The 27,380-nt window shown below is 37.6% G+C and overlaps 2 protein-coding genes across 2 annotated transcripts in view; both read right to left on the bottom strand.

Moving 5' to 3' along the window:
* Positions 1-10,630, bottom strand: part of myom3 (myomesin 3) — a 49,357-nt gene extending 38,727 nt beyond the window's left edge. Inside the window, exons 1-2 of the mRNA XM_033981792.2 lie at positions 10,447-10,630; positions 6,485-6,602 (exon numbers count right to left, since the gene is read on the bottom strand). Coding sequence (XP_033837683.1) covers positions 6,485-6,582 — 98 coding nt within the window. The 5' untranslated portion in view covers positions 6,583-6,602; positions 10,447-10,630. The remainder of the gene's footprint in view (positions 1-6,484; positions 6,603-10,446) is intronic.
* A 6,893-nt stretch (positions 10,631-17,523) lies between these two features.
* On the bottom strand, positions 17,524-25,870 carry ifnlr1 (interferon lambda receptor 1). The gene is made up of 7 exons (XM_033981781.2): positions 25,618-25,870; positions 23,865-23,991; positions 22,803-22,981; positions 22,548-22,732; positions 22,338-22,479; positions 21,012-21,133; positions 17,524-20,515 (listed from the first exon to the last, which is right to left on the bottom strand). Exons 1-7 carry the CDS (start codon positions 25,655-25,657, stop codon positions 19,643-19,645), a joined length of 1,668 nt encoding a protein of 555 aa, XP_033837672.1. The 5' UTR covers positions 25,658-25,870; the 3' UTR covers positions 17,524-19,642.
* Between the last annotated feature and the right edge of the window lie 1,510 nt (positions 25,871-27,380).

Raw genomic sequence — 27,380 nt, 5'->3', positions numbered from 1 at the left:
TGTTTTTTTTTTCAATTTCAAAATTTTTTTTTCAAAATTTCTCTCAGTATTGATTTCATGTACATAAATTTCAAGCAAGCTCCATGCCTTTACTGACAAGAGTTAATTAGAAACACCCACTTTTATTATTGACAATTAAACATGTCTTAGCCTCAATTAAAATTTGATTCATTGCCTACACTAATTGGTTAGTTGGTTTACTAAACACATCATTTTGTATTGTTTTTTTTATGTATTTAATGACTGTTATTTAAATACTCTTAATGTTTTTCCTGGTAAAACGAATCTTGAATAAAGACTCCGTCCCAAAAACTGGACTCAACAGTACAATGTGAAATAAGACGACGAGCAGGGAGACACTTTTGTCAAATTGTTAGAGCTGGAAATCAACCAAATGCAGCGCCAGATACAAACACGTACACTTGTATTTACTTGTATTAGCCCTGCATCAAGTGCAGATTTTGAAAAGTTGAACTACAGAGTAAAGATATGACTTTTTTATTTTAATCGAAATTGATCTGTTTGAGGTTTACTATCAATTTGTAATCCATTTCCTCACATTGTTCAGCCCTGTAATACTATGATAAAGTATAATGGTGTACGATCATTCTATAAAAGGACTCATAATTGGCGTGAGGTTGTTTGTATGTCCTAGTAGTGACCTGCGAAGTCTTTTTCCACTGACAGCATTTCCCCTTTTGTACTTTTGTCTATAGGGAGCTTATATAATCAGGAGGAACAGAACAGCTGACAAACAGAGAGTGTGTGTGGTATTTGAGCCAAAGAGTCAGGCCACTGCCAACAGTTGTTCTGGTTCTTCATGCAACACTAACTACTGTCAATTGGCTGGGTTTACCATTAATAGAGCAGACTATCATGGGCCCCCCAGAGTCTAAAATTCTTTCACATCATCTAAAACTACCTGGACGATGCATTTCCCATTGTATTATGATTATTATGGTTGTTATAATTGTATATGATTATGAGATTGTTCAAATGGTACTTATTGGCTCCTCGGAATAGGTTTGAAGTTTGTATTTGGTTGAGTTTGTATTTGAGCTAAGAACGAAGGTCATAAAGCGATCAAAACCAACATTCATGTGTGTGGGGGCGTATTCATCATATTCTGAGGACAATCTGGGGATATTGTGGGGGGAAAATCTGGTATTATAAGATCAAGAACATGGTTTAAAGATAAAAAACAAACAAAACAAAACGGTTGAGGTTAGGCACGTAGTAACTGGTTATGGTTTGGAAATTATCTATTCCAAGTTGAAAAGGCACGCTTTATAACTGCCAACTGCTCGTCTCCGTGTCAGACATATTTTATTACAGGTGTTTATGTGACTCAAAAAAAGATCTTGGAAACTTGTGCAATCCTCACTTCCTGGAGTAAATCCATTTAATGCCATACTGTGGAACATTCCAGACAAAGCGAGACAAGCAGGAAAGTTACATAGTGCACTTTTCAATGTTAAAGAGTAAGTATCTGAAACATCTTATTAACATTTCAGTATAAAACAGTTAAATGATCCAGTGCTGGGGGAAGTATTTGGCCAGGTGTGTTATACAAACTCATCTACGGTTGCTGCTAACATGTCGCCTCGAGCACTAGCTTCAACGTGCTGTCTAACAACCAGCCAGGCAAATTAAGACTTCCCCTTTTCTTTTGTTTGTGTGCTGGACAATTTCCCCTATTTATGCATTCAGAGAACAACTTCTGCTTTTCACACTTGTTTTGAGGGGTAGGTTCCTCATGAGAGTTTGATGGAGCAGCACGCCATGGGTTTCTATTGGCCACATTTGCTCGAGATGTCCTGGGTGTCCTTATAGTCTCTTTACAGTTTGAAAACTGAATTACAAACGCAAATGATAAGATATATTAATTAGATTTGTTCTATTGTACTTAGTGGTTATATGTTTTTAATCACATTGCGTTTTTTGTGAGTTCCTCAAACAAATATTTCTGGGATTTTGGATTAGAAACGATGGACCAATTCCGTGGCCACCAAGTTCACCCAATCTCACACCTCTGGATTTGTTTCTGTGGGGCTATGTTAAAGATATTGAGCATCAAACAAGACATTACTGAACTAAAGTAAAAGATAACAAATGAGACTGCAACCGTTGATGAGGCTATGGTACTGTAAACATGGCAAGAAATCAAGTAAACTTTGGAAACTACTGAGTACAATAAAACAAGATTAAGATATCTTGTCAGTTGCCTTTATAATATTTTTTTAAACTGGACACCCTGTATAATGTATAATGTATGTCCACACACTGATGAGAAACATATAAAGATACAAACTCATAGACTAGCCATAGTGGTAAAAGCACAACTGAACAACTACAAGATCTGATAGAACTGACAAATAATCTGGAGGACGCTGCTATACAATATGCAATAGAAACAGCACACTTCATGAATGATAAACTCACAAGAGGAACCACTCAAGTGAACAAACATGGGAGTTGTTAGATTTGTATGGGTGACAACAAAACTCTCCTGACCTCCGAACTTGTGTGCTACAGCTCTGACTCACAAATAGACAAACTTATAGAGCTCTTTTGTTTTCTGCAAATCCACAATTCAATCAATGGTAATTTATTCATTAAACATGGAAATTGATGCCCTGTTGGAGTGAGGGGTGTCCGCCAAGCTAAGCCGAACAAATGCTTATTTTTGTCACCACAAGAAGAAAACCGATCCAATTTCCCTTATTGTGTGACGGAGACAGTAGACGCGTCTGTTTGCCTAATTTAATAAGTGACTGCAGCGGGGGCCTGTGGAAATGAAGGCAAATTTGACTGGGGAATATTACAGGAGGCTGGAGTGATTCTTATTAGATCTCGCTGAACTCACTGGGGATCACTAGAGAACCTGCACCACCAATTTTACATCTACCGTAGTGTCACTGGTCAAGCTTAGTAGTTAGCCTAAAAATCTCAGAGTAGAATTAAGTACAGTTAGAATTTATACCAATTAAAATGTTTTTCAGACATTGCCTCAATCAATCCTTTACGGGGGTGTTGTCTATGTCTATATGAGCGCACATCACTAGAACTAAAGACAGGAAAATAAAGTATGATGCGTATTGGGGCTGAACTATTAGGGAAGACTATCTAATTGCAATATTTTTGACAAGCATTACATTTAGACTTATGATTTATTTATTGTTTTTATGTTGAGATTCTGTTCAAAGTTCACATTTTTAATACATCCAGATTAACTGACAAAAAGACTGAAATATGAACTGACAAAATAATACAAGAATAACATTTCAGAACATGTTTTTACAGAAATTAAACTACACGGTTAGCAGTTTTTATGCAGAATAAGACGATATGTTGTTGTTTGTGGAGGAAATAATAGTACTTCAAAAATTTCATCCATTCAAACTGTGATTTCTGTTTGATTGTGATTAATGTTGCAGCCCTATATGAAATTTTGAATATCATGATATAATTGTTTTCGCACTGGAATGGATTTTCCAGACAGAGATCGCAGCTAATTGCTATCGCTAAAGCCGCAAATTAAACAGTGACTGTGGAAGCTCTGCAGAGGCTAAAAACTTTAATAATGTTAGAGAGAAGACAAGAGGAATGGAAGCTGAACTTATAGTTATTGCTTGAAAAACCTGAAACAAGTAAGTGCACATATATTAAAAAGCCACTTCATTACTTCATTACCATAAAATTTCTCTTGTATATTATGATAATGATAAAGACGTGTAGCTCTGTCGCCCTGCACTACTTGTAGATTTCAGAGGTTATAGTTAAAAATAATTCTGTATTATAAATTATTCTATTCTTTTAATTGAAATGTATGCAACAAAATCACCGACTTTATCATGTACAAGTATTAGAACACGTATTTGTGTACGTCCTTCCTGTGTTGTGTCCCTGACCTCTCCGGGGAGATTGAGCGAGGGGCGTATCATATATCATAGTGGCATTAGAGGTAAGCCGATCCCACTGACTATTACAATACATCCCACAGGTCAGAACATTACAGCTTATTTTCATGACTGCTATGGCTTAAAATGTTTGCACTTGGGCAGCCCCATTTGTCCATCCCTCGGTGTACGTGACCGGACGTACCCCCTCAGACTGGGACGGGTTTATACATGTCTAGATGTACTGAAATCTTAACAAAACTGTAATTGTAACTTGAATCATTTAAATATATAACTGTACTGTATTGTCCACAGCTGAAAACAAAGTGTCCAAAATGAAACAAACTGTCCAAAATGATCACATCTGGATTTGTTAAAAATGTGCACAGTGAATTTAATCTCACAAATCGAATAAAATGTCTTTAAAATCAACTATTTTAAACTCTAATTCAACCTAGTTTCCATCTGACGTAATAACTGTATAAATGACATCTGAAAACACATTTATTTCATAGAGCTGTACTAAACCTCGAGTACAGGGCTCCAGCCGCTGGCCCTCGTCTCCCTCAGACATATGAGAACGGCGGCGCCTTATTTGTTTGTGTGAATGTATTGTTGTGGTGACACCCACCATCCCACAGGGCGTATTAGAAACAATGTAATGTGTCACCGAGCTCAGAATAACCAGCCTATCCCTTAAACAAATAGTGTTTTCCACCTCAGCGTTAAACAAATCAGGACAGCTAAGATACAAAAGACCCAAGTTTTATTCCAGACAAACATCCACATCTATAACAACAATCTGACTTCCCCGGGTTTGTTTACCAGATGACAGGATTATGCAAAACCCACATCACAGCTGCCAAATTAGAAAAAGTAACTCACTTTGAAGGATTAGAATGAAAAAATGTATTTATTTATAAGGGAAATATTGCCTGTTAAACAGTAAATTAGCAATGTCTTATTTAGTGAGCTCCTCTCCCTCTGAGCAACCTTAGACACTCATGTGAAAGCAAAAATGGAAAACACTCCAAGGAAAAACAAAACTGGATATGTTGGTGCCACAATCGCAATTTAATAATCTGGTAACAAACTTTTATACACACACCTGCTCTTGTTTTAATGTTTTATATGGACTAACTTACTTATTTGCTTAGTTTGTTTTTCTGTTTGTATTGTATTTTAATCAGGGCGCCCATGAAAAAGAGAGTCTAAGTGCTCTCATTGGGTCCGTCTGTATAAAGAAAGATAAAGAAACAAATGATGATAGTACGTACAACATTAGCGCTGGGCCAAAAGTCTTTTTTGTGCAGTTGATCTCCACTGAAAGAGGACACTGTTTTCTGCTGATATGATCTACATCCGATAATAAATGTAGACAATTGGCAACTTTTTGAGGCGAAAACAGCTATTGCAACTTTTGTGCGATATGTAAATATAGACGATAAACTATAATATTGAAGCAGAAATAGCCCCTAAAACTATTCTAAACCTTCAATACTGTCAAAAAATCTGAGCTGCAATAAATAAATAACCGAATGCAACACTTAAGTAGTTAGTTTGTGTCCATAATGAGTCACCGAAAAAGTCTCCACGATAAATTTACACCTCTGAAAATGATTGTCCCATCTATCATGTGCCGAACACTAAGTCGATATAGAATTTATTGTGTCAGGCCAACCCACCTGTTCTTCAACTTTTGTCGTGCTTCCAACCATGAGCAAAGAGAGTGTTTTCATACTGCGCTTCTCTACGGATCTATTATCTACTGTATTATTACAAATCTCTGCACTGTATCCATCTTTCATAGTTAAAGAAGAATTAGTTTGCGTGTGGATGTATGTTGTAATAACATAAACATACAGTAGCGTGTTAGTGGTGTTACACTGGTGAAAAAGATGACGGCTTTGTTGTCTGCTAATGTTTACCATCTTCTAACACTCAGATTATTCTTATATGAAGCCGATCTCCAGCCGCTGTATGACTAGTTCGCAGTCAAAATCAGGCATACTACTGGTTCACAGCTTTCTTTCTTTCTTTATCTTTATTTATATAGTGGAACCCAATGAGAGCACTTGGGCTGAACAGCTATCGTAATGTATCACTTGGGCTCTCATTGGATATCAATGTCAATTTTGGGTGTCAGTGTCAATTGTCGTTTTTGTCAATGTCAATGTTTCAAGCAAATGTGAAAGTTTGCCTGAAAAATTGACATTTTGTGAAAAGCAGGTCTTGTTGGGTAAAATATATTGCACTTATATGTTGAGTTCTGTGTCCTGCGTCGATGGAGACCTATGTTTTCACCAAAGAAAGCAGATAGACGCTCTCAGCCCACCGCCGATTAACACAGACTTCATAATAGCCATACTGCTGGTTATTCTCGTCCAAATATCTCTCCCCTCCGCAGGAGGCGTCAGACACCAAATTCGCTTTTCATTATAGCCCTTTCCAAGCAGCGCCCCAGGGTGATCTCTAAGCACTATCCGCGGCTCTTGTATGCTTTATGCAGTACACAATACAAGTCAATAAAGTCTGCAGTGCTTGTGTGTTTTGCGTTTGCACACAGAAAAAGTTTTCAGCTGTACCTGGAAATGAACGTCCTCTTCTTCTTCTGAGCGGACACTTTCATGCTGTGAGACATCTGCGACGACTCCTCCTCCAGCGTCACCTTTGTGGTTTCCATAGTTACGCCCCAGCAGGTACCTGTGCAATGAAGATATGTGAGTGAGCACAAGACCAGCCAGTCAGAGAAAAGCTTAACCTTGATCATGAACAAAAGCAAACCAGGATAACGTCTGAGAGCTATGGTATCAGGTGAGGTATACGTATCAGTACAACTCAGAAGCAGTTTATTTACAGTTTTTATTAGCACAACAACTGCAATTAGATCCAGTCTGTCAAGGATTTGTTTTTTATGTTTTTCAAATCCAGCATGTTAGACAAACAAGGGATTCGTGCTGTGTTAATTCTGGCAACAAAAGTGAGTTTAATGGGGAAAAATATTTTAGTTTCTTATTTAGTCAAATTATTCTGTTAATTTTAAGTTGGCAAAATTCTGTTTCAATTAGACATCTGGATCTTGTCTCCATGCGTACCTTCTGTTTGATTTGATGACAATATCTGGGCAATTTCTTTTTTTGTATTTATTTATTCATTTTTTGTTGTATTCAAAAACAAATAAAATGCCTTTCAATATTAATTTTGGCAACATAAACAATACTAACTTTAAACTATTTGCCGTTCAGCACAATGACATCTCTTCGTTCAAAGTCTTTCACAGACTGACTGCAGACCTCTTGATGAAAAAAAGAGTCATATAATTACAACTGGACATGTTCAAGCTTGATCCCAACTGCACAGCTCTAGTATTAGTGGACGAGAGATGTGACGTTCATGAATGAGTCGGCTCTTATGGACGGTTCCTTACCGTGAATGGGTGGAACCGGATCTCATTTTTTAAAAGGACCAAATCTTTTTCTTTCAAATTTTTGCACATTTTTATACTGATTAACCCTGAACCATCACAAGAATTAGCACAGAAGCAGAGCAGGCAACACCAGTGAGAGCTTTCTGAACAAAAAAACACGTATTTGGTATCATAATAACAGTTAGATTTTTAATTATTATTATTATAGTGCAGATTATTCCTGATTTCAAAGGGTAAACACTCTCCCACTCTCAGTTTGAACCATTTTAAACACATCTGAGCCTTGGGCGTCCCTCTCGGTGATTAGTTTGTAGTTAAAATTAGTTTTCACATTGGCTTCTGTCATACAAATACATGGTAAAAGAGCCAGTCTTTTGAACGGCTCTTTGAAATTAAAAGATTCGGATCCTCTAAAAGAGCTAAAAGTTTCATCACTATAGTTGACAAAATTAACGATAAAACAAGCTCAGTTTTTGTTAAGAGAGAAATGAGAGCAGTTAATAACTTGGCCAAAACCACCTATGACCAAAGTACACTCGACTGCTCCTGTCAGGTTCACCTCAAAAACATGTATGCATTTTAGGTGTATTCAAACTCTACTTTTCATTAGTCAGTATTCTAATTTATGGATCCATTCCCCATCCCTGTGCTGAGTTACAGCAAAATGCTAATTTCATTTTCCCCGAGCACAGGCTTAGATGTTTGCTCATCAATCATAAGTCCAAACATATTGAGTCAACTGTCATTGATGACGGGGAAAAAAGTGCAGATATTCAGATTTATAGATTTCCCCCACTCCTTTGTGCACCAATAATAATTCATCAGATGAGGCTGGCCATTCGGCTGCCCACTCGCGGATGTCATTAATCACAAGCCAGCTCTGGGGAAGTCAGTACACAGCTTCCAAACCAGGCCTGCTCTGAGTGATGGCTCCATTCACCCACTCCCAACACCCAGTACCTGCTAGCATCACAACGCAGTATGGTACTATCCTCTCACTTGCATCTACCTCACTTATATCCCGGAGAGCTCAAACCAACAAGCTAAAGGGTGATATGCTAATAACCTGGCAGCTGAGTTTCCTCTTGGCTGTGTTTGCTGTGTTACTCTGCTTTAGAGAGGGTTTGTTTGAACACGCTAAGGTCAAACGCTGGCACATCAACAGCGATCCGGCCTTTGGGTTTACTCAAGAGTGGATGCAAAAAAATGAAGCGTGAGATGGGTACTCAGTATTTGAAGTTAGAGCTTTTTTTTCTACTCTTTCATTAAAGTTTCATTTAGCTGCAATTCACTACAATCAGACGAGTGGGACAATAGTAGTCCTTGAAAGAAGATACACTGCATGCGGTCTCTGAGTGGAACCCCTGGAGAGTAATTAAAAACCACATTCTCTGAGGCCAACAGAACAGGCTGATTAAGAAGTTCAACTCTGGTGGAATTACACTGGCAAGAGAGAGTAAGATTTGATAAGGTGAATGTTTAATTAATTTTAATAGATACTTTTTGTGACTCGCTGCTCTTGACTCAATTAAAGCTCAAGGACGAAAGGAATTAGATTAAAATTCAAATCAAACAAGAAACATTGATAGATGATCAAAACGTTCAGTCAAATGTAGATTAAAATATAGAAACATAGAAAGCACTAAACTACAACATTTTGTGTATGGACTAAAATGACTTATTTTTAAATTTCTTTATCGGGATTTTCCAATGCAAACTAATCACACTGGGATCTGCCAACTTTTACACGTGATGCCCTACCATCCCTGGGAAACGAGAGTCGGACCAGCAACCCCCTGATGAGTGAGCACTTAACTAGGCCTGTCATGATAACACATTTTGAAGCACGATATATCGCTACAGAGGAATGTGGAGATAAACAATAATATCGAATCTACTTTCCACACAAAGCAAGATAATCCCATTTTTAAATAAACAGTGTCATTGAAAGGCCTGAGTTTCAACAAATATTCATCAGTCATTACTTATTCAACCTGCTGCAGCTCAAATCTTTTCGTATCACAGTGGTCCCTCGCTATAAGGCGATTCACCTTTTGCGGTCTCGCAGTTTTGTGATTTTTTTTTTCTGCGATTTTGCATGCATTTTTCACACTGTATGAACGCGCATTGTGTTCTGCCTCCTGATTGGCTAAGGGATTTGCCGTGTCTCCTGTACAGTACAGAATGTGTTCAGCCAAATTTACATAAATGTTGGATCACAGTGTGACTCTGAAGTGCTGCATGTTTGCAAGTTTTCTCCTCAACAAAAAACACAATGTCGATAAAACGTTGTGCACTGACAAAGGCACCTACACCTGCGGCCAAAAGGCTGAGGAAGATGCTAATCATCACAGAAAAAGTTGGACTTCTAGACATGCTGAGAGAAGGTAGAAGTTGCATGGCTGTAGGGCGCCATTACAGAATAAACGAATCTTCGGTTCGTCACATAAAGAAGGAGGAAAATAACATAAGGATGACAGTAGCAATAAGTTTTAATAAGGATGCAAAAAGGGTTGTAACTGCAACAACACCATTGTGCGGATGGAGTCTACGTTAGCTTTGTGGATCAGTGACTGCAGGAAAAAGAACATTATGAGACATTACAGCGGAGCGGCGCCAGGACGAAGAGGCACGGTCAGAGAAACTGTGAAATACACATGAGTCACTATTAATCATTTCTTATGTGTCCAGCCTCGTAGGTTGACCATTAAAATAAAATTTGTTTTTTAATCTATGAAGGTTTGAACTTTGACAGTGTTTAAACAAGAGAGAAATGTGAGAAATGTTAATGTCTGTCTGAGAAAAGTGTATAAAGTGTGTGGTGAGGGGTTTTACAGCCTTAAAACATATATAATAATTGTACAAAATAAAGCTTTCTACTTTGCAGATTTCACCTATTGCAGGTTATCTTTAAACCCACAATAAACGAGGGAACACTGTACATAAAAATGGCTAAAATCTCCCCACTACTGCAAAGAAAATGTACACACAATAAATACTGACCCCCTGTTCCAGGTTTCTTATATTGAACAATAAATCGATATATCAAATATCGTGACCATTTGCGCTATTGTCTGCTCCAAAAAGATCCCTAACATAAGTATAGAAAATGGGACGTACTTTTTGTCAGCGAAGCAGGTGAGAGTCCACTTGTCCAAATCTACTCGTCTTTCTCTTTCTCTCTCCCTGAATGGCTCCTTCACCTCTGGATGAGCTTTGTCTGCCAGTCTGCATCGATGGTACTCTCCACACGTCTCCTCCCGATGCAGCTTGGGGTCACCCTGGACACAAAGGCCCCTTCTGTGCCAACTATGTGGACAAAACAATACTGTCTGGTAAATATAGCCCACTGACCAATCCCCATAGCATCCAGCCTCACAGGAACGGCCCACAAATTTGTATCACTAAATGGGCTCACTAAACCATGCACAAATCATCAGCCAGATACGTTTACAAAGAGAGAGAGTTGTGCCGAGAAGCAACTAAGGAACGACTCCCAAGCTCCCATGACAATAAGACACAGCAACAAAAGCAATAGCCGGAAGTGCTCTGAGAACAGCTGGCACAAAGGAGCCACAAAAGTCAGCTCAATACAGTGCCCTTCTAATATCAGCACCTCGGAGAAATATGAGCAGTGAGGCTGGTGGAAACGTTTTATTTTGGAAAGAAAAAACAAGGGGATATTTGAAATGGATTTTATATCGTTAAACCGGGTGCGAAGAAAAGGACACATTTTAGAGGAAATGAATAAGAAATTACAGTGAACAGAGTGAACAAGTATAAACGTGTCTGTCTTGTTCCCACGCATCAGTTGGATGATGTTTCACTGTACCAAGGGCAAAAAGTCATCCAAATATAACAGAAACAGAAACATCTTATTAAACGTAAATATGCCCCACCGGTCCATGAAAACAGAGGTAAAGCGGCTGTTGAGCATGTTAAAACTACTTTCTTTCTGCATATTAACTGTCTGACCTTGGCTCAATTTATAGTACCAAGGTTGCAATTAAATATTAATTACCAGTGAACTCCCTTTAGTCACACATAAACTTATAAAAGAAGCCACAAACATTTATTGATTGTTTTTATGAGAATTTCAGAGTCAAATTGTGTTTATGAGCTGGCCTTTTTCCAAATAACTTCAGAAAGGTCCAACAGATTTAAATTTTTTCTCCAAAACAGGACCCAAAATTCATAATTGTAATATTCACCTTCATTGATTATTTAATCATCTATAATTGGAAACAACTTTTTTTTTTTTTTTTTACTGTTCAAACTAATATTTACAACATAGAGTGTTATAAAGTGGACATATAAAAGTGAGGGAAATATGGGATACAAGACAGAGATTTGTAGTTTTAAATGAATTTATTTAAATGTTAGCCTAACCCTCACCCTAACCTCTAACCATAACCCTAACCTTTAAATGTTAGCAATGGCCCAAAAACGCAACTACAATAGTTTTCTTAGCTTGTGGTGATCTTTGCTTGTCATTATTTTTGCCTATATCGATGACTGTGCCAGGAAGCTTTGCAATTTCCCCTGTTGCCATGGCAGCGTGTTTATTTCTGAAATTGCGTGTCCACTGGTGAGGAGTGTACCAGGGCTATGAGGACAGACGGCATCAGTCAACATCACAAGGGAGGGAGGGGGGTTATTTATACCCCTTTAGACAGTGTTGCACCTGCCTCTAGAATATGGCAAACAATACGAGCAGTGGCTGCCAGCACAGCTTCACACATCACACGTGAGTGACGCACTGAGAATAACTAACAGCTGAGGCCTACCTTCAAAACCAACTCTAGTTTTGGGAAACTCAACTGATAATGTATGTTTTGAATAGGGCTGGGGAATGAATCAAGCTGAGATTCAGAAACATGTGCAGAGTTTAGGTTTTTGTAAACGGCACTGTCTAGTTTATGTCCGTGAAATCAATACTGAAAGCCACTTGTATTTTGTTTTTGAAAAGAAAAAATTGAAAGTAAGATATCAACATGAGGGGAAAACATGCCATATTGTCCAGCCCCGGTTTTGAACATTTAATAAGGCGATGAAGTACAATTTATGACTGGAGTGATTTCAAATTGTCAACATGACTCTTAACGGTACTTTACTGGCTGCAGGAAGAGTTATTAACGTTGAATAATAAAACATATCTCACTAAAGATCAAGATAGAGACTATTGCCAAGGGGTTCAGCACTGCTCCATAAATTTTACAGTTGATGCCTTTTACTTTTACTTTTAGTTCACTACATTTGAGAGCAGGTATCTGTTTGTGGTAACATCCTGACTAAAGTTTTCGAGTTCAAGCTTCGACTTTGAGCAAAAAAAAAAAAAAATACATTGTTACTATTGACCAAAATATGTATCACTTTCAGTCAATATTACATTTACACTTGAACAAATTAAAAAAACTTGTGTGAAATACTCTTACTTTTTGCTCCTTAAGTATATTTTTAAACAGGTACATACTTGTGTTTTCATGTCATACTTTTACTTTTATTTGAGTAACTTTTTACCTCTGTATATGTACTTTTTCTTAAGTAACAGACTGGAGTACTTCATCTGCCGCTGCTACTCACTGCGTTTTTTTAAGGAATCCACTAACTGCACAAAAACAATAACATTTTAAGATGCAAAAACATACAGGCAGAAAAAGTAACACTTGTACACTTACCCACCAGGCTGATTTGAAGCGCTCATGTAAATGGATTTGATGGCACATTCCCAAAGCACCTGAGGCAAAACAGCAGAGAAATCTGTAATGAGCTTGTACAAGTACCAGGTGAGGCTCAGTGACGGGCCGACAAGGAATAAATATTTGTGGCACATACAGGCTGACGAGTCTTGTTTTTTTAATCTTTAATGAGTATTCACGATTCATTTCCGCTCTGCTTTAATGTCTATGAATTATGAATCAAAGGCTGAGTGGGTCTCTGTGACAAGTGTTAATTCTTCGCTCATTGTTTCTTTATTATAGATTATGTATGTGCACCTATGGGACCAAGACAATATCAGAGCTTTAATGTACAGCTGGGGAAAACTGTGTAATTGAAATGTAGGTCAAGGTGGCAGAGGGTAAAGTTGGCAAATGCTCACACTCTAATTGATATATAAACGTTTGCGTGGATACTAGAAATGTGGCCTTTTAAAAACAGTTTTTGGATGTGTTTAAAAGGTGTTTTCCCCCACTGAGGAATGGAAATCTGTTTTGAGTACCTGCATATAGTATTGAAATCTATTTTAAATTTAAGCAAAACACTGGTGGTTACATCCTAGCCCCGACTTGAGCACACTATTGTTGTGTCCTTGAGCAACACCCTGGCTTTAATGGAGTATGAATGTGGGGTATATCTCATTACCGGGGCAGCTGCGACTATAGTACACATAGAAGTAGGCCTGTGTGATATATCGCTGAAGTAAATATAGATGATGAATGATAATATTGATACAAATTTATGCCACTGACACAATAACATAAGAGTAGATTTAAACCACAAAAAGTATTCTAAATCTACAATATTGTTAAAAATAAATAAATATATAGGAGAATGAAGCACTTTAGTACTTACGTCGTTTGCATCTGTAATGAGTCAAAGAAGCTATTAATTCAACGTTTTACATCTTAAATCTTATTATATTGCAAAAAAAAAAAAAAAAAAAGAAAAAGAAAAAAATGTCCCACTAATGCAAAGAAAATGTGCACACAATAAATAATGACCCACATACATAGGACGATAAGTCGATACAGTATTTATAATGACAGGTCTATGTAGAAGAAGTCCACCGCCAGTAGGAAGCAAATGGTAAAAGGAAAACAAAGTCCCTGTCCAAAAGTGCTTTACGAGACCGTTGTACAATTATAATACATTTAAATGATTATTAAAACATCCAGTTAAGAGTAAAAGCGACAAAAAACATATGTCCCATTTATACAAACAGAAATTTCAAAAGGCGAGATTTTCAGCTTGATAGACACATCTTTGAATGTTAAATGTGATAATGGGACGTGTCAGAAGGGCATAGCGTTATAAGATCAAAGAGTTTGAAAGAGTTTGAAAATAAGCTTCGTTTGAGACAGTTCACTCATCAGACTCTGTAAAGACTTAAATGCCTTTGATTCTGAGGGGATGGACTTGCACAAAACCAAATAAACTTTCTTTTCATCTTAACGATGCTTCCTAAAATAGAGCTTAATGGACACCAGAGTCTCCCGGACTATGCATCATTTCCTGGTCGGCCGTGACAGCTGTTTTCTTGTCTTTTTCTAATCAAGAGCCCATTAAGAACTCATTAGGATGCAAGACAGGAAGAGGTGGGGGCCCAGCTGATTGCATCCAATTACACGCAGACTTCAATTCATCAGATGATTTGTTCCAGGAGATATCAATGAAGATATGCTTGTTGAGATTATTTCGGGCGTATCAAAACACAAAATTCCACTGACATGTCAGTGGATGTTCTGTGTCAGGGCTGGACAGATATGGATTTTTTTGAGCAGATCAATATTTATCTTGCTACTATTTTGCCAATTTTGATATTAAGTACATAAAATCCATGGCAAGGTCCTCAAATTTATGTCAACTTATAGTAAAGTTCACAAACTTTTGTACAAAATGTTTTAATTCTGGGATGACAGGTGGACAGGTGAATCAGGGACAATGCATGGGCTGTCCGCATCAGAAATATTTAAAGAAATCTCACAGGTGGCTGAAAAACATCGCAGATTTCTGTAGAATCAATGGGTGAAGCCTTAAATTTGATTTTATTTGTAGTTCATAGATGACCAATGAGCTCCTTCGTTTCACATGTGACACTGAAAAAAAAAAAAACAATTGACAACTGATTGTAATCAGGTTTGAGGGCATGGGGACCAGACTGATATCACTGTATAAAAATCCAGAGAGATAGCAGTCTAGATTTGCCAGGCAAATATTTTGTACATTTTCAATCACAATGCACTTGACAACAAAGAGCTCGAACAAGAGGATTTTGCATAATACATATGATTTTAGATGCTTGTGTAGACATACAGCCATATTTTTGCTCTTCTGCTTGACATTTAACTCCATATCTGACATATGTGATATCACTGATACAGATATTAAAGCTGATGTATACCACATATCCCTGTGTGTGTTGAATCTCACTACTTCCTGTTCAAGGTGTTCAAAGGTCCACATGACAGCTTCTGCAAATCTACAAACAGTAAAAAACAAATAGCATACATACTGTATCCCCTTGACAACGGATATAATGACTTTGTATTCTTACAGTCAATAAACATAGAAGCATATTATTGAATCTTCAGGTGCTTTTTCCCATGGGTAATCACATTTCTAAAACAAATATGTATGTGTACTTAAAATGTGGAAAATTTCTCTGCGGTCCATATCCTTTATCCAATGACCCCTAGGCCGGTACGTGCTGCAGTGTGACTGAAATGTGAACAGACATGCTGGACCCATCCAAGCTCATGTTTTCTTTTACTTTCTGTCTTACCTGTTTACTCAAGAGAATGGGTTACGCCGACTACCACTCCATCTTCTTTTGGGGGTTGGAGAGTTGAAAAGAGGAGAGAGACAGGCTTTCTCCCTGACAGGATGAAAAGAATCTGTCAGCAACACAATGAATAGGAACAGTGTTTTTTACAGCTGTCCAAAAAGAGCTGGAGGAGACACTGGACAACATACTCTTCCATCAGACAACGGATAACTCTCCTGGAGCAGTTTCGCTTGTTTCACCTGTAGCACTTTGTCCAGATTATTGACTCTGAGCTTAAGCGTTTGTTTGCCAGGATGTGTTCATGATACTGCCTGGATGCAATACACTTCTAATAGTTTGACTTTAAGGCATGATATTCGAGTCAGGTAAAAATTCACTTCTATTTTGACAGTGTTTTTTAAATGAAACTTGCTTTGTCCACATATGTACACCTCAGAGTAGAGAGAAACGTCCAAATGTATAGAGACTAATTAGCTTTATTATTTTAACTTATTCTCTTTTTGTGATATTTTCTTTTAATCAAGTGTTGGTCATCTGCAGTGATTCAGGTTACAGTATACAGTAACAGAGTACGAGTTAACTTGATTACATTTTTCCTCCTTAAAATAAAGGAATAATGATAATAATCAATTTTCTTCCATTTATCCGAGGCCGAGTCGCGGGGGCAGTAATAATAATAATAATAATAATAATAATAATAATATAATACAATAAAATATACAAAATCATGCCTGACAGCCAAAAGGATTATTATTTCAAAATATTCTTGAAACTGTTGTTCAAGAGGGAATTGTTTTGTAACCTTGAAAAATGAATTGCCTTGACAACTTAATAATTTTAAAAGTGTAATAAAAACAAGCTTTATGACCTTGGACCAAAATGTATATGTGATGTGTGCGCTAGTGTGATGCTACAACTAACAAGTATCGTCAACATTTTTTCGATTCGTCAACTAGTCAAGTGATTATTTCTATTGTACATTTTTAACGAGATAAAAGTTGCCGTTTGGTCACTGAAATATTCTAGATTGAGAATATTTACACACAAAAAAATGCCTTAAAGTCCCACCGGAGGAACTGGAGGACATGTCTGGGGTGTGGGAAGTCTGGGAGTCTCTGCTTAGACTACTGCCCCGTGACCAGACCCGTGGATAAGCAGAAGAAAATGGATGGATGGCATAACAGCCCCAGCGTAGTGCACCAACCTGTCCGAATTCACAGACATACCTCAATAAATATCTTGTTCACATTTAGCATATGTCTTTTTTTTTCTTTGATATTCTGACTCATCTGGCAACTATTTGAGCAAAGAGGTCAAACGTAAACATAATATAGTACAGACCTCTCATTTTGGTGTCACATAGACATTGGAGAACTACACAAACAATGAAACCAAAGTTACACCCAAGGCAAACTGAATAGTTTTACAATGTCCTAGAGACACTGACGACTGTATTGTCAAACCAGAGCTGCCCTGTTAAAACGGTGCTCACTTCCTCTTCAAGAAAAAGTAATTAGATTCACAGGTGGAAAATCCCCAACTATGGAAGAGCACCTGCCCGTTAAGATCCACATAAACAAGTAAATGTAAGACAAATACTACAATGGTGGTGTTGGTAGAAGTAATGAAGTGTGTAGGTGACAGTATTAGCATTTAACATGTGCTGGTAGAATGAAGCTCAACGTTCTTTTCACAGGTTTATTTCTGTTCATGTCATTACCATGCATAGTTACGTTTGTAATCATAAAACACAAATCAAAATGCTATAAAAATAAAAAAGACAAGTATTCTACAGCTGAGACCTGTTTTTTTGTAAATTATTGTTAACATTTGTAGTGTGAGCACAATGATCAGGTCTTAAACCCGTCTCAAATAACTGAAGTAAATTATGGCCCAGGTCTAAACGTGAATGTAAATTAGACAGATGAAACGCCATTTTGAAAACCACCACTTTTTATTAAATCTCTGATAATAAATGAGACCATATTAGAATATTGCCACGCAGCTGATGCAAATATACCACAAGGTTTACACAATGATGTTCTCAAACACCTGTTATCAGCACTGCCTCGGTTACACTATGACCCCACCTTATAATATATTACGTATTTCAGTTTCTCATTATAAATATCAATCTAAATATCAAATTACTAATACAATAAAACAGGTTCATGAACTTTATGACAGTTAAGAAGAACTCCAAAATAGTTAAGCTGTTTCAAGCAAAATACAAAATCTTACAAAGTATTATGGGATGACTGTGTATATGACAGTGGATACGTGTTTTATTACCTTGCTATGTGGGACATGGGTTATCTTATCGCAAAGGTCAGCACACATTTATGAGTTTATCTTAATATGTTCCTATGGTTAACAGCATACATATCCAGTATTGTAAGACTACACTGCACATCACTTTGCTACTTGTCCTCCTAATGTAAAAGAAAAACTCAAATCTGTCAACTGGACAAAAAGTTTTTTGAGTGAAGACATTTTGCTGCTCATCCAAGTAACTTCTTCAGTTCTGATGGACACTGTCTTATATCTATCTGAAGGGAGGAGCTAACTCCAGTGAAATTAATACACCTGTTTACAGTTTCTGTTTGGTGACTAGGTCTAAAGCTACACTATGTGTGAACTGTGCCCGTGTCATATTTAGCTTAATCGTACAGGCCCCTAATGGGTGCTCTCACACGTATTAGCATACTGGCTGCCACATTATTTTCCTTGTTTAGATATAGGTCTGTGGATGAAGTTATAAATAGGAGATAGATGATGTCTAAATTGCCTCTTTAACTTCCGTCTCAAACCTTTTTTTTTTTTTTTTGGCTAAGATCTGTACGTAACTATCTTCAAAGGAGTGGTTAGTGGCTTTGAAATGGAGATGTACTGCAGACTGGGGTCCCAAGGAGCTCTCACGGAGAGGTTGGTACATTCTCTCATGGAGTGGCTGTTTTATTTCTCCAGTACAACGCTCATTACAGTCCTCACTACATTGAATGGAGGAGACCACATTACTTTGTTTATGGACGGGGTTTTGTCCTTTGGGTGAACTAGTTTCTGTCTTTAAGTGTTTGTAAGTTTGAAATAGACCAGAACTTCATGCTGTCTGAAAATCCTCTGAAGCTTTTCAGACACACCCACTGTGTAAAGAATGGTTACACCTTCCCTTCTATGTTCTAGAAGGAAAACCGTAACTGATTCTCTCTTGTCCTGCTTTTTGGCTCTCTGAGATCTCTTAGTATGCTTAGATCTCTTAGTATACTTTGCACACTTCACTAATAAACCCTGACAATGCACACCTGTGAAGTAAAAACCATATCAAGCTGCTTCATTGTAAAGCTCATTAAGAGAAGGCCAAGGGTTTGCAGTGCTGCGAACAAAGCAAAGTGTGGCTACTGTGAGGAATCTGAATCTATAATATAAACTTTACTACATTTTTTCTATGTAGCAAAGAAAAAATCTTTGCTCCATAATTCTATATATCTTGCTTCATTATTTGATGTCTTCAATATGTATCTACAACAGAAAGTAGTTAACAAAATAGCAGTATTATAATGTCAAAATAAAAATACAGACTGTCTTCTTACATAGAAACATAGAAAACATGTTACACTTCACATGGATTTATACACAAAGGTGAATTCTTAGGAATGTTCCTTCTGGAGAGTTCAGAACCTTAGATTTTTTTACCTTTACAAAAATATAATTTCTCAACATAGTTGATGACACATTTCTCAACATAACGTTGATTACACAATGTGTACAACGGTGGAACACCAATACACATTATTCCTTCTTGCCCTACACTTAATCCGCTTCTTTGCTTTCCTCTTTAAGACCAGACCACGTCCAAGCATAATTTGTTGTAGAAGTTCCATTGGAGATAGAGGGCATCCAGTTTTGTTTGTAGGGAGTATCATAAGTGCCACTGTCACAGGACAGAGAGCTCTGTGAGTCTGGACTGAAATGGGTAAAATCTGGTTGAGTTGGTAAGTAGTGACTGTTGCCATAGTCCTGTGTTGGTGTTGGCAGAGTGTTTTCATCGGAACCAAAGTCGGAGCAATCTGAACTGTCCAAACTGTGCAAAGACACAAAGTTGCTCCCCTTGTCTGAGGAGACTGTGAGGTAGGATAGAAGAGGTTTCCTTTGTAGAGAGACTAATGTGTCTGTAGTTCCACTGAATGGCGCCTGTAATGACAACATCAGCTGTCCTTCACTGTCCCTCTGTGTCTGCAACAATAACGGCTGAGTTTCACCGTTTTCATAAATGTTTACATTGGATAATGGTATTGTCTTTGGTGAAGGTCCACTTTCAACCAGACCCTCTTTACTGGATATCCACTGAGCATTTTTCCAAGCTTGGTCTGTCTGAAGCTGGTGGAAATCTCCATTCTCCTCAACAACTACACCACCGTAGTTTACTGAGGACTCAGTGCTGGTGTCCGGGTAACGTAGCACCCGACCATGAACTCCAACTCCTCTGTCGAAGGAGTTTTCTGTCCAAGAAAGTATTTTATTTGAATGCCCATCCCTAACAGACAAAACAGGTGGCATCATGTGGATGTTGGCATACTCTATCTTTTCAGAGAGACAGACAGAGATTTCAAGTTTGGAAATATTGTGAGCCTCCTCCGGTTTCATAATGGCTTCATGTGAATCACTTGATTGTTCTTTGAAGCCCTGTGGGTAAAGCAAAAAGACCCATTACCAACACAGAGGCTATTATTATTATTATTATTATTATTATTATTATTATTATTATTATTATTATTATTATTATTATTATTATTAGTAGTAGTAGTAGTAGTAGTAGTAGTAGTAGTAGTAGTAGTAGTAGTAGTAGTAGTAGTAGTAGTAGTAGTAGTAGTAGTAGTAGTAGTAGTAGTAGTAGTAGTAGTAGTAGTAGTAGTAGTAGTAGTAGTAGTAGTAGTAGTAGTAGTAGTAGTAGTAGTAGTAGTAGTAGTAGTAGTAGTAGTAGTAGTAGTAGTAGTAGTAGTAGTAGTAGTAGTAGTAGTAGTAGTAGTAGTAGTAGTAGTAGTAGTAGTAGTAGCAGCAGCAGCAGCAGCAGCAGCAGCAGCAGCAGTAGTAGTAGTAGTAGTAGTAGTAGTAGTAGTAGTAGTTCCTTCATGAATACAGCAAATTACAGCCCAGAAATAATTTTTTGAGATTACATTACCAATGACTGTGGCCAGGTCTTCTTCACATGAGTGACATAGCGCTTTACACAACACACTGCCACCAACAGAACAGCTACCAGAACAGCCACACTCAGTATAATCCACGGCATCCAAAAAGGACCTGGCAAATGGCAAATTAGAATACAAATTTTAAAAATATATTGTACATTTATGCAACTACAGTGTGGTACTACATTTTATCTATGCAGCACATTTAACACGGGGCACCTTTCCATTAACCGCTTAGTTGTGTAGATTCATAAAAGCTAATATTTATGTTGTGATTATCAAGATTCATATTCAACTTTATTGTCGTTGCACATGTACAGAGCAACTAAATGTAGTTTTAGCATCTATCCAGTGTGCAGTCAAGCAAGTACTAGTTACAAATGTACATTTAACAGAATATTAGTAATAGTAAGTGTAACATGAGCATATTGGCATTCATTACATTTACATCAACTAAAGTGCATGTTAAAGTGCATATATTTAAAGTGCATCAAGGCTTTAAATTATTACTATTCATCATTTGACTGGAAAATGCTTACATTCATTGATATTTAACTTGAGATGGGTAATTCACTTTTGTTGTTAGGTTAAGAAGTTTTCTTTTATTCTTCTTTTTGGTCAGTGGAGCTCAGAGCTTAGCTGTACGGACTTAAGTACCAAGGCCCAGGTATTAACACCAGATACAACAGAGGACACTGGGGCATAGCTTGTTTTAGTGGAAAAGGGCCAATACGATCATACAAAGATACAAGGTTGTGCCAGGATATTTGCAGTTGCATTATCTAAACAGAAATCGACACAGCCAACTATAGAAGTGGAATTCCCACAGTGTTAACAGCCACCTGTGTGTGTACAATAGAATAATACAAACCCTTTATTTTCAGTTGCTTGAGCATAAAATTCATCCTAATAGAAGGCTCTATTGTAGCATCTATTATCAAGAAAATATAGTCATGAAAATACTATTGAACTTGCTTATGCAGATCTAATACGCATACTTGTAATTCAATAATTTTTTGTATAGACCCAAGCATTCATCTCGCAGGACTTTGTTGATTTAACCAACAGGAAGTTAGAAAACAGTGAAACAGTCAGTGGTCAATACCAAACGGGAAGATCAACCAACATTCACAGCAAACAAGCAAATGGATGACTGTCCCAGTGCATGCCCCGGGTAGCAGTGCACTATTACTAGAACAAGAGGCACTTGTGTATGTAGTAGTGTTTGGATTCAAGGTGGGTCTGTTATTGTGTGCTGGCAAACTACCACATGTGACCAATACTATTGGATTTGTTAAGGGACTATGTTTTCTCACCTGGTTGTGTTGTACAGAAGGAAGCTTTTTCACTCCGTGGGCGTCCCCATTCCACTGCTGGTTTATACTCCACATAGCCACAGTACTGCATTTGGTCATCCTTTAAGTTGACAACAAAGTGACCTGAAGTGTTTTCAATCTCCTGTAGAAAAATAAATGTGTTTAGTAACGACCTATGATGATTGTGTACGTTTGCAGTTGTAATCTCACCTGTGTTGCCTTTAGAGGTTTTGTAATTATCAAATGATAAACAGCAAAATCTCCAGAGGGTCCCTTTATATTTTTTTTGAAAATGTCTGAGATGGACTCATTGTTACGTCCCAGAGGAAGTTTGACATTCACGTGTAAGGAAGCCCTACTTATGTTGTGAGACAAAATCGGAGCACCCAAAACAGCTGTGAGGGGAAAAAAAGGCATTAATACAAAATAACAGACACATGATTGTTGAAGAGATAAAACACATACTTTCAGCTACAGGTCTGAATCTTCTGGTCTGGCCATAATCTGAGTCACCAACCAGAACTTTAGCTCTGTAGTGGACATCATAGACAGCTGGGGTCTCATCGGTCAAGTCACACGAAAGCTCTGTAATGTTCTGACATTCAGCTTTGATCTGGAACACCTCCTTCTCCTTGTCACTGGCACTGCAAAAGATAATAACAACAACAAAAACATTTGACCATTTTTAAGGGGATAATGGCTGATTTGTAATTTGACATGAGTATAGCATTGCAAAAAAGGCAACACAAAAAGAAGAAGTTGTACAGTTACAAAACATCACTCATGTTGTATAGTGATCTTATAATAACCAGGGGTTAGATGTTCTATTCTACAATTATGAGTCATGCACGCTGCTATTGTGTACTTGGGCAAGATACTTCACCAGCCTTTACTATAAATGTGGTGGGAACATACCCTGTATGTGATATGAATCTGATCTGTGGAAATCAGAGCAGCCACAGTAAGTGTAGCTACAGTGTTTGTTTGTTGATGTTTTTTTTGTTTTGTTTTGGGGTTTGTTTGTTTTTTACCAGAAAGACATGTATTGTATGCAATATCTTGTAATGTAATCTACATTACAAATACTGCAATCATTATTAGTAGAGACTTGTGAAAATCCTCTCGGACAGAGCACTGCATAAAAACAGGTTTGATTCTGTGGGTATGAATTGGGTGTAAAAGGTAGACATGATCTAATCTATCTAAACTAATGAAAGCTCTTATAACCAACTTTGTAGTTGAATCACCATACTACTACACAGTTTTCTGTGCGGTCGTTTGAGTAAGAGTACCGCAGACTCTAGAGTGTGGCATCTAGAAGGAGGAAAAGTCAATAGGATAGAGCTGGCACTTGACATTTGTCTGGGAGCTACATCAAGACTAATTATAAAAAGTGCCATTTCTGTTTTGTTGTGATCATTTAGATGGTTGTGTGGGGGGGAAAACAGCACAGTTCAGTGGGAAAAACACCAAAGTATATTGTTTAGTTCTTGGTTGGTTATGATAATATAATATTGGCATATATACCTATACAAGACGCTGTATTGGACCTTCTCTCCTGGAAATCTTGGCTCTGCAGGTTCCCATGTTAGGATGTTGATGAAATTTCTGGAGGTGAAAGCTACTTTTTCACCTTGGCCACTAGTAACAGAAGCTGTGGAAATAGATATGGATCACACATCACCAAAGATGAATGAGTCCTTTTGTTATACAGTAAATTAAAACCAAAATATAGAACAGACAATGAATAGGCTCAATTTCCAGATCTTTTTATACAGCCGTAAGTTGAGTTTCCTTGTTGGGTTACAATACACTGGTTATCTACAAATGTTGTACTTCAGAAAAGCAAAAAATGTGGTAAATTTAAGTCAATGTTTAAAAAAATATTAATTAATTAAGGTCACTATATGACATGCAAACGCCTGCGGTGGCCGTGCTTGTGACCTAAAAGAACAATTGTAGCAGTACACTATTGTTCACTATTGGGTCGAGGTTATGTCACCACAGATTAGATTTCCATCGAGACAATATGCAAAAAGCTGCAACTAAGCTCATTTTAAGAATTAAATGATAGTGGTTTTATAATGAAATAAAAAATAGTATATTATACCATACTAAACAAATGCAGAAAATGTTTGTTTCAGGACACAAGTGTAAACCAGTTCTTTGGGGAAAGCAATGGATAGAAGCTGTCAGATCAGGCAGCACAGACACACACACACATACACACACACATTGCTGTAAACTGCTGCCAGCCCATAGTACCAACAAAAATTATTATTTAAAAACAGTATATTTAAGCTTAATCCTGATCAGATGCCTGCGGTCTTTGTCCTCGCACAAAACTCCCCCCTCTTCCTCGTCTCTCTCTTACACAGTTACCTTAGTGTTATCTCCCTCTTTTAAGGTCCATCATTCAATATTGTCTGACTCCAGCATATTTCCCTTAATGATATTTATAATTTAGCTGTCGCACACCTCGCCATCACAACTGCCGTGATCAATTACCTTTTAATAGGAGTCATCTGTCAGTTCTTAAGTGATAGTCGTTCGTGTCATTGTGATGTTTGTGATGTGATTGTTATGTGTTTAAATGTCATTGTGATCGGCGTGAATGTTAATATGATGCACGCTGATGTACATGTAGTGTTGCCCTCGTGTCAAACACTAATAAAAAAATTTAAATAAAACAAATAAAAAACATTAATCCTTAACTTCATTTTACTTAATTATTTTAGCAACATTAAAATTTATGAATCCATGAGTCTGCATTCCTGCTACAGAGAGCTGCTATATGCAAATCCTCCACTAAAATACATTAAACACAAAAAACCAGCGAGGAGCAAAGGGCAAATGTTATTACCCAAAACGTGAGACATTTTAACAAATCTTTCAGAAAAGTTGTGATTGATTTTAAAGGTGCTGTGCCTGATTTTTACCGTCTTACAAACATGAAAAACAGAGCTAGTTCATTTTAAACCGTTTGCAGTGGTCCAAAGTTATTCCTCACCTTATTCACCGTGATGAGTTTATAAGCACTTTTCACAACTTTCAGAGACCAGAGTGGAGTATTGCTACGCTAACAGGTAACATTAACTAGCATGCAAATCGTGCACTTCCTGACTACCAGACATTAAAACGCTTTCTAATTACATGCAGACAGTTCACAGTGGACTTATTTTGACCTCAAGAGCCTCTCATGCAATATATCTGTATAGACTGTGTAAAGAAGTGAACTACAGTCAGCGAGTGTGACCATGTGTGATTTAAAGTGACTTACCGTAGCAGAAGAGGAGAAAGATGACCATCCGGGGCCGCATATTGTCAGCAGTGAAGGCCGCACAGGCTGCAGTCCTTTACATCAAAACTGTCCGCTTTATTCCAAAATGTGGATATAAATAAATCCTAGGCAAATTACATGTTTGCCTCAAGTCTGGTATTTGATTTTGTTTATAGAAGCAGAGCATGTATCCTCGTCCTGGGAACTGAGCCGCTCTACTCAGGTGTACAGGTGTACTTTGGAACACGTTATCATCTAGTTCCTGTTTTTTTTTTTTTTTTCTGTCAGCGTTACAGTATGTCCCGCCCATTTCTAATTCAATCCTTGAGCTTGACTTCCCTATGTTCCGTCCTCCTTGCATTGCTTCTCTCCTTGTTCACCGCAGACTTACGTCACACCGGCCACTCTCCCCGTCTTTCAGGTTTGGACTAGTTTCAACAGCTTACTGGAAGTCTACCAAAGAAAGTGAAACATGTTCACCTTGGGCATGGGATGTACAGGTGATGGAATTTGGATCAAAGTTGACTCATTTAAAACAATGAACAAACGTGAGTGGGTCAAATTACACCTTTGTACTTTTGCAAAATTCTTCAAAAATAAATAAAAAACTTAACTAGTTCAGCAGAGAACACGCAAATTCCCTCATGTGGAAGCAAACACAATTAAAGTAATGCAATTAAAATATGTTGTTGCGGCTCCAGGACCTTGACGCTAATTGCTCATTTGAGAAAAGCACATCAAAATCAAAATTAGCAAAACAACAAGCGCCCATAGATTATGTTTGGAGTTGTGGGCTGAGCTCAGTGGGAGTTTAAAATGAACCACTCATTTAAAAAGGCCTTTTGGCTTTACACACACTGGGATTTACTATATTTTTCATTTGTAGTTCCTATAAAACAAATGATAAAAAGGTTTCAAAAAACAAATTGCCATGTAGTGTTAAAATTAGACAAATTACAGCTGGTTGAGAGAGATAAATTATAAGTTTGTTTAAACATGAGAGCTAGGGGAGTTTCTGTTCAGTATAATCAGATGCCAGCGAAACAGGTTTTCCACAGCTTTTGAAAGTTAATTGCGCTAAAAATAAATAAACCATTTGCATTGATGCACATTTAACCTGTGGCACGCTCTTGTCTTCATAATAATGGTACAAATGTAAAAATTTCCTCAGACTCCAGATGCGTTTGAAGCGGAGACAAAGCTCTTTCATGTGCATTAGAAGCAGCATGTCAGTGCCACCTTCATGTCACTTTATGCTCCAGTGAATTCAGGTTTGAGAGAGCTTATCTTTTTCCCTTGTTGCCAAATGAATTCACAGTGGAGGCTTTGTAGAGGAACTTTTAAAGGCCTTGGTCTCAAAGCGAGCAGATGTGATATACTTGTGTGGACCCTTGAATACTAACACCAACTTAAAGAAATCACTCCATGTGCTGTCGCTGTCACAAACATCTTTCATCTTCTTGTACCTCAGCAGCACACAGGACAACTAATCTGGAGCTTTAAACCAGGGGAGATCTGGGCTGGGACATGCTCATCAGATGACAGGCCCGGTAATCATTTACCATTTACAATACACTATCCACACACTATTGATTTAGTCATGTCTACAAAAGTGGCCATTAGACCATGACTAATCCAGAACAAATCCAGACGACAAACAAATCTATCCTGGGAGTACGGCCTTAATCAGGACATAAAAAAAACAAAAAAACAAATCCACCCAAATGGTTACAGTTTACTACAGCATTTGACACAAATCATGA

This window comes from Periophthalmus magnuspinnatus, chromosome 16 (assembly GCF_009829125.3).
Source record: "Periophthalmus magnuspinnatus isolate fPerMag1 chromosome 16, fPerMag1.2.pri, whole genome shotgun sequence".
NCBI lineage: Eukaryota > Metazoa > Chordata > Actinopteri > Gobiiformes > Gobiidae > Periophthalmus > Periophthalmus magnuspinnatus.
The sequence above is the reverse complement of the archived record's forward strand: the minus strand, read 5'-3'. Positions and strand labels throughout refer to the sequence as shown.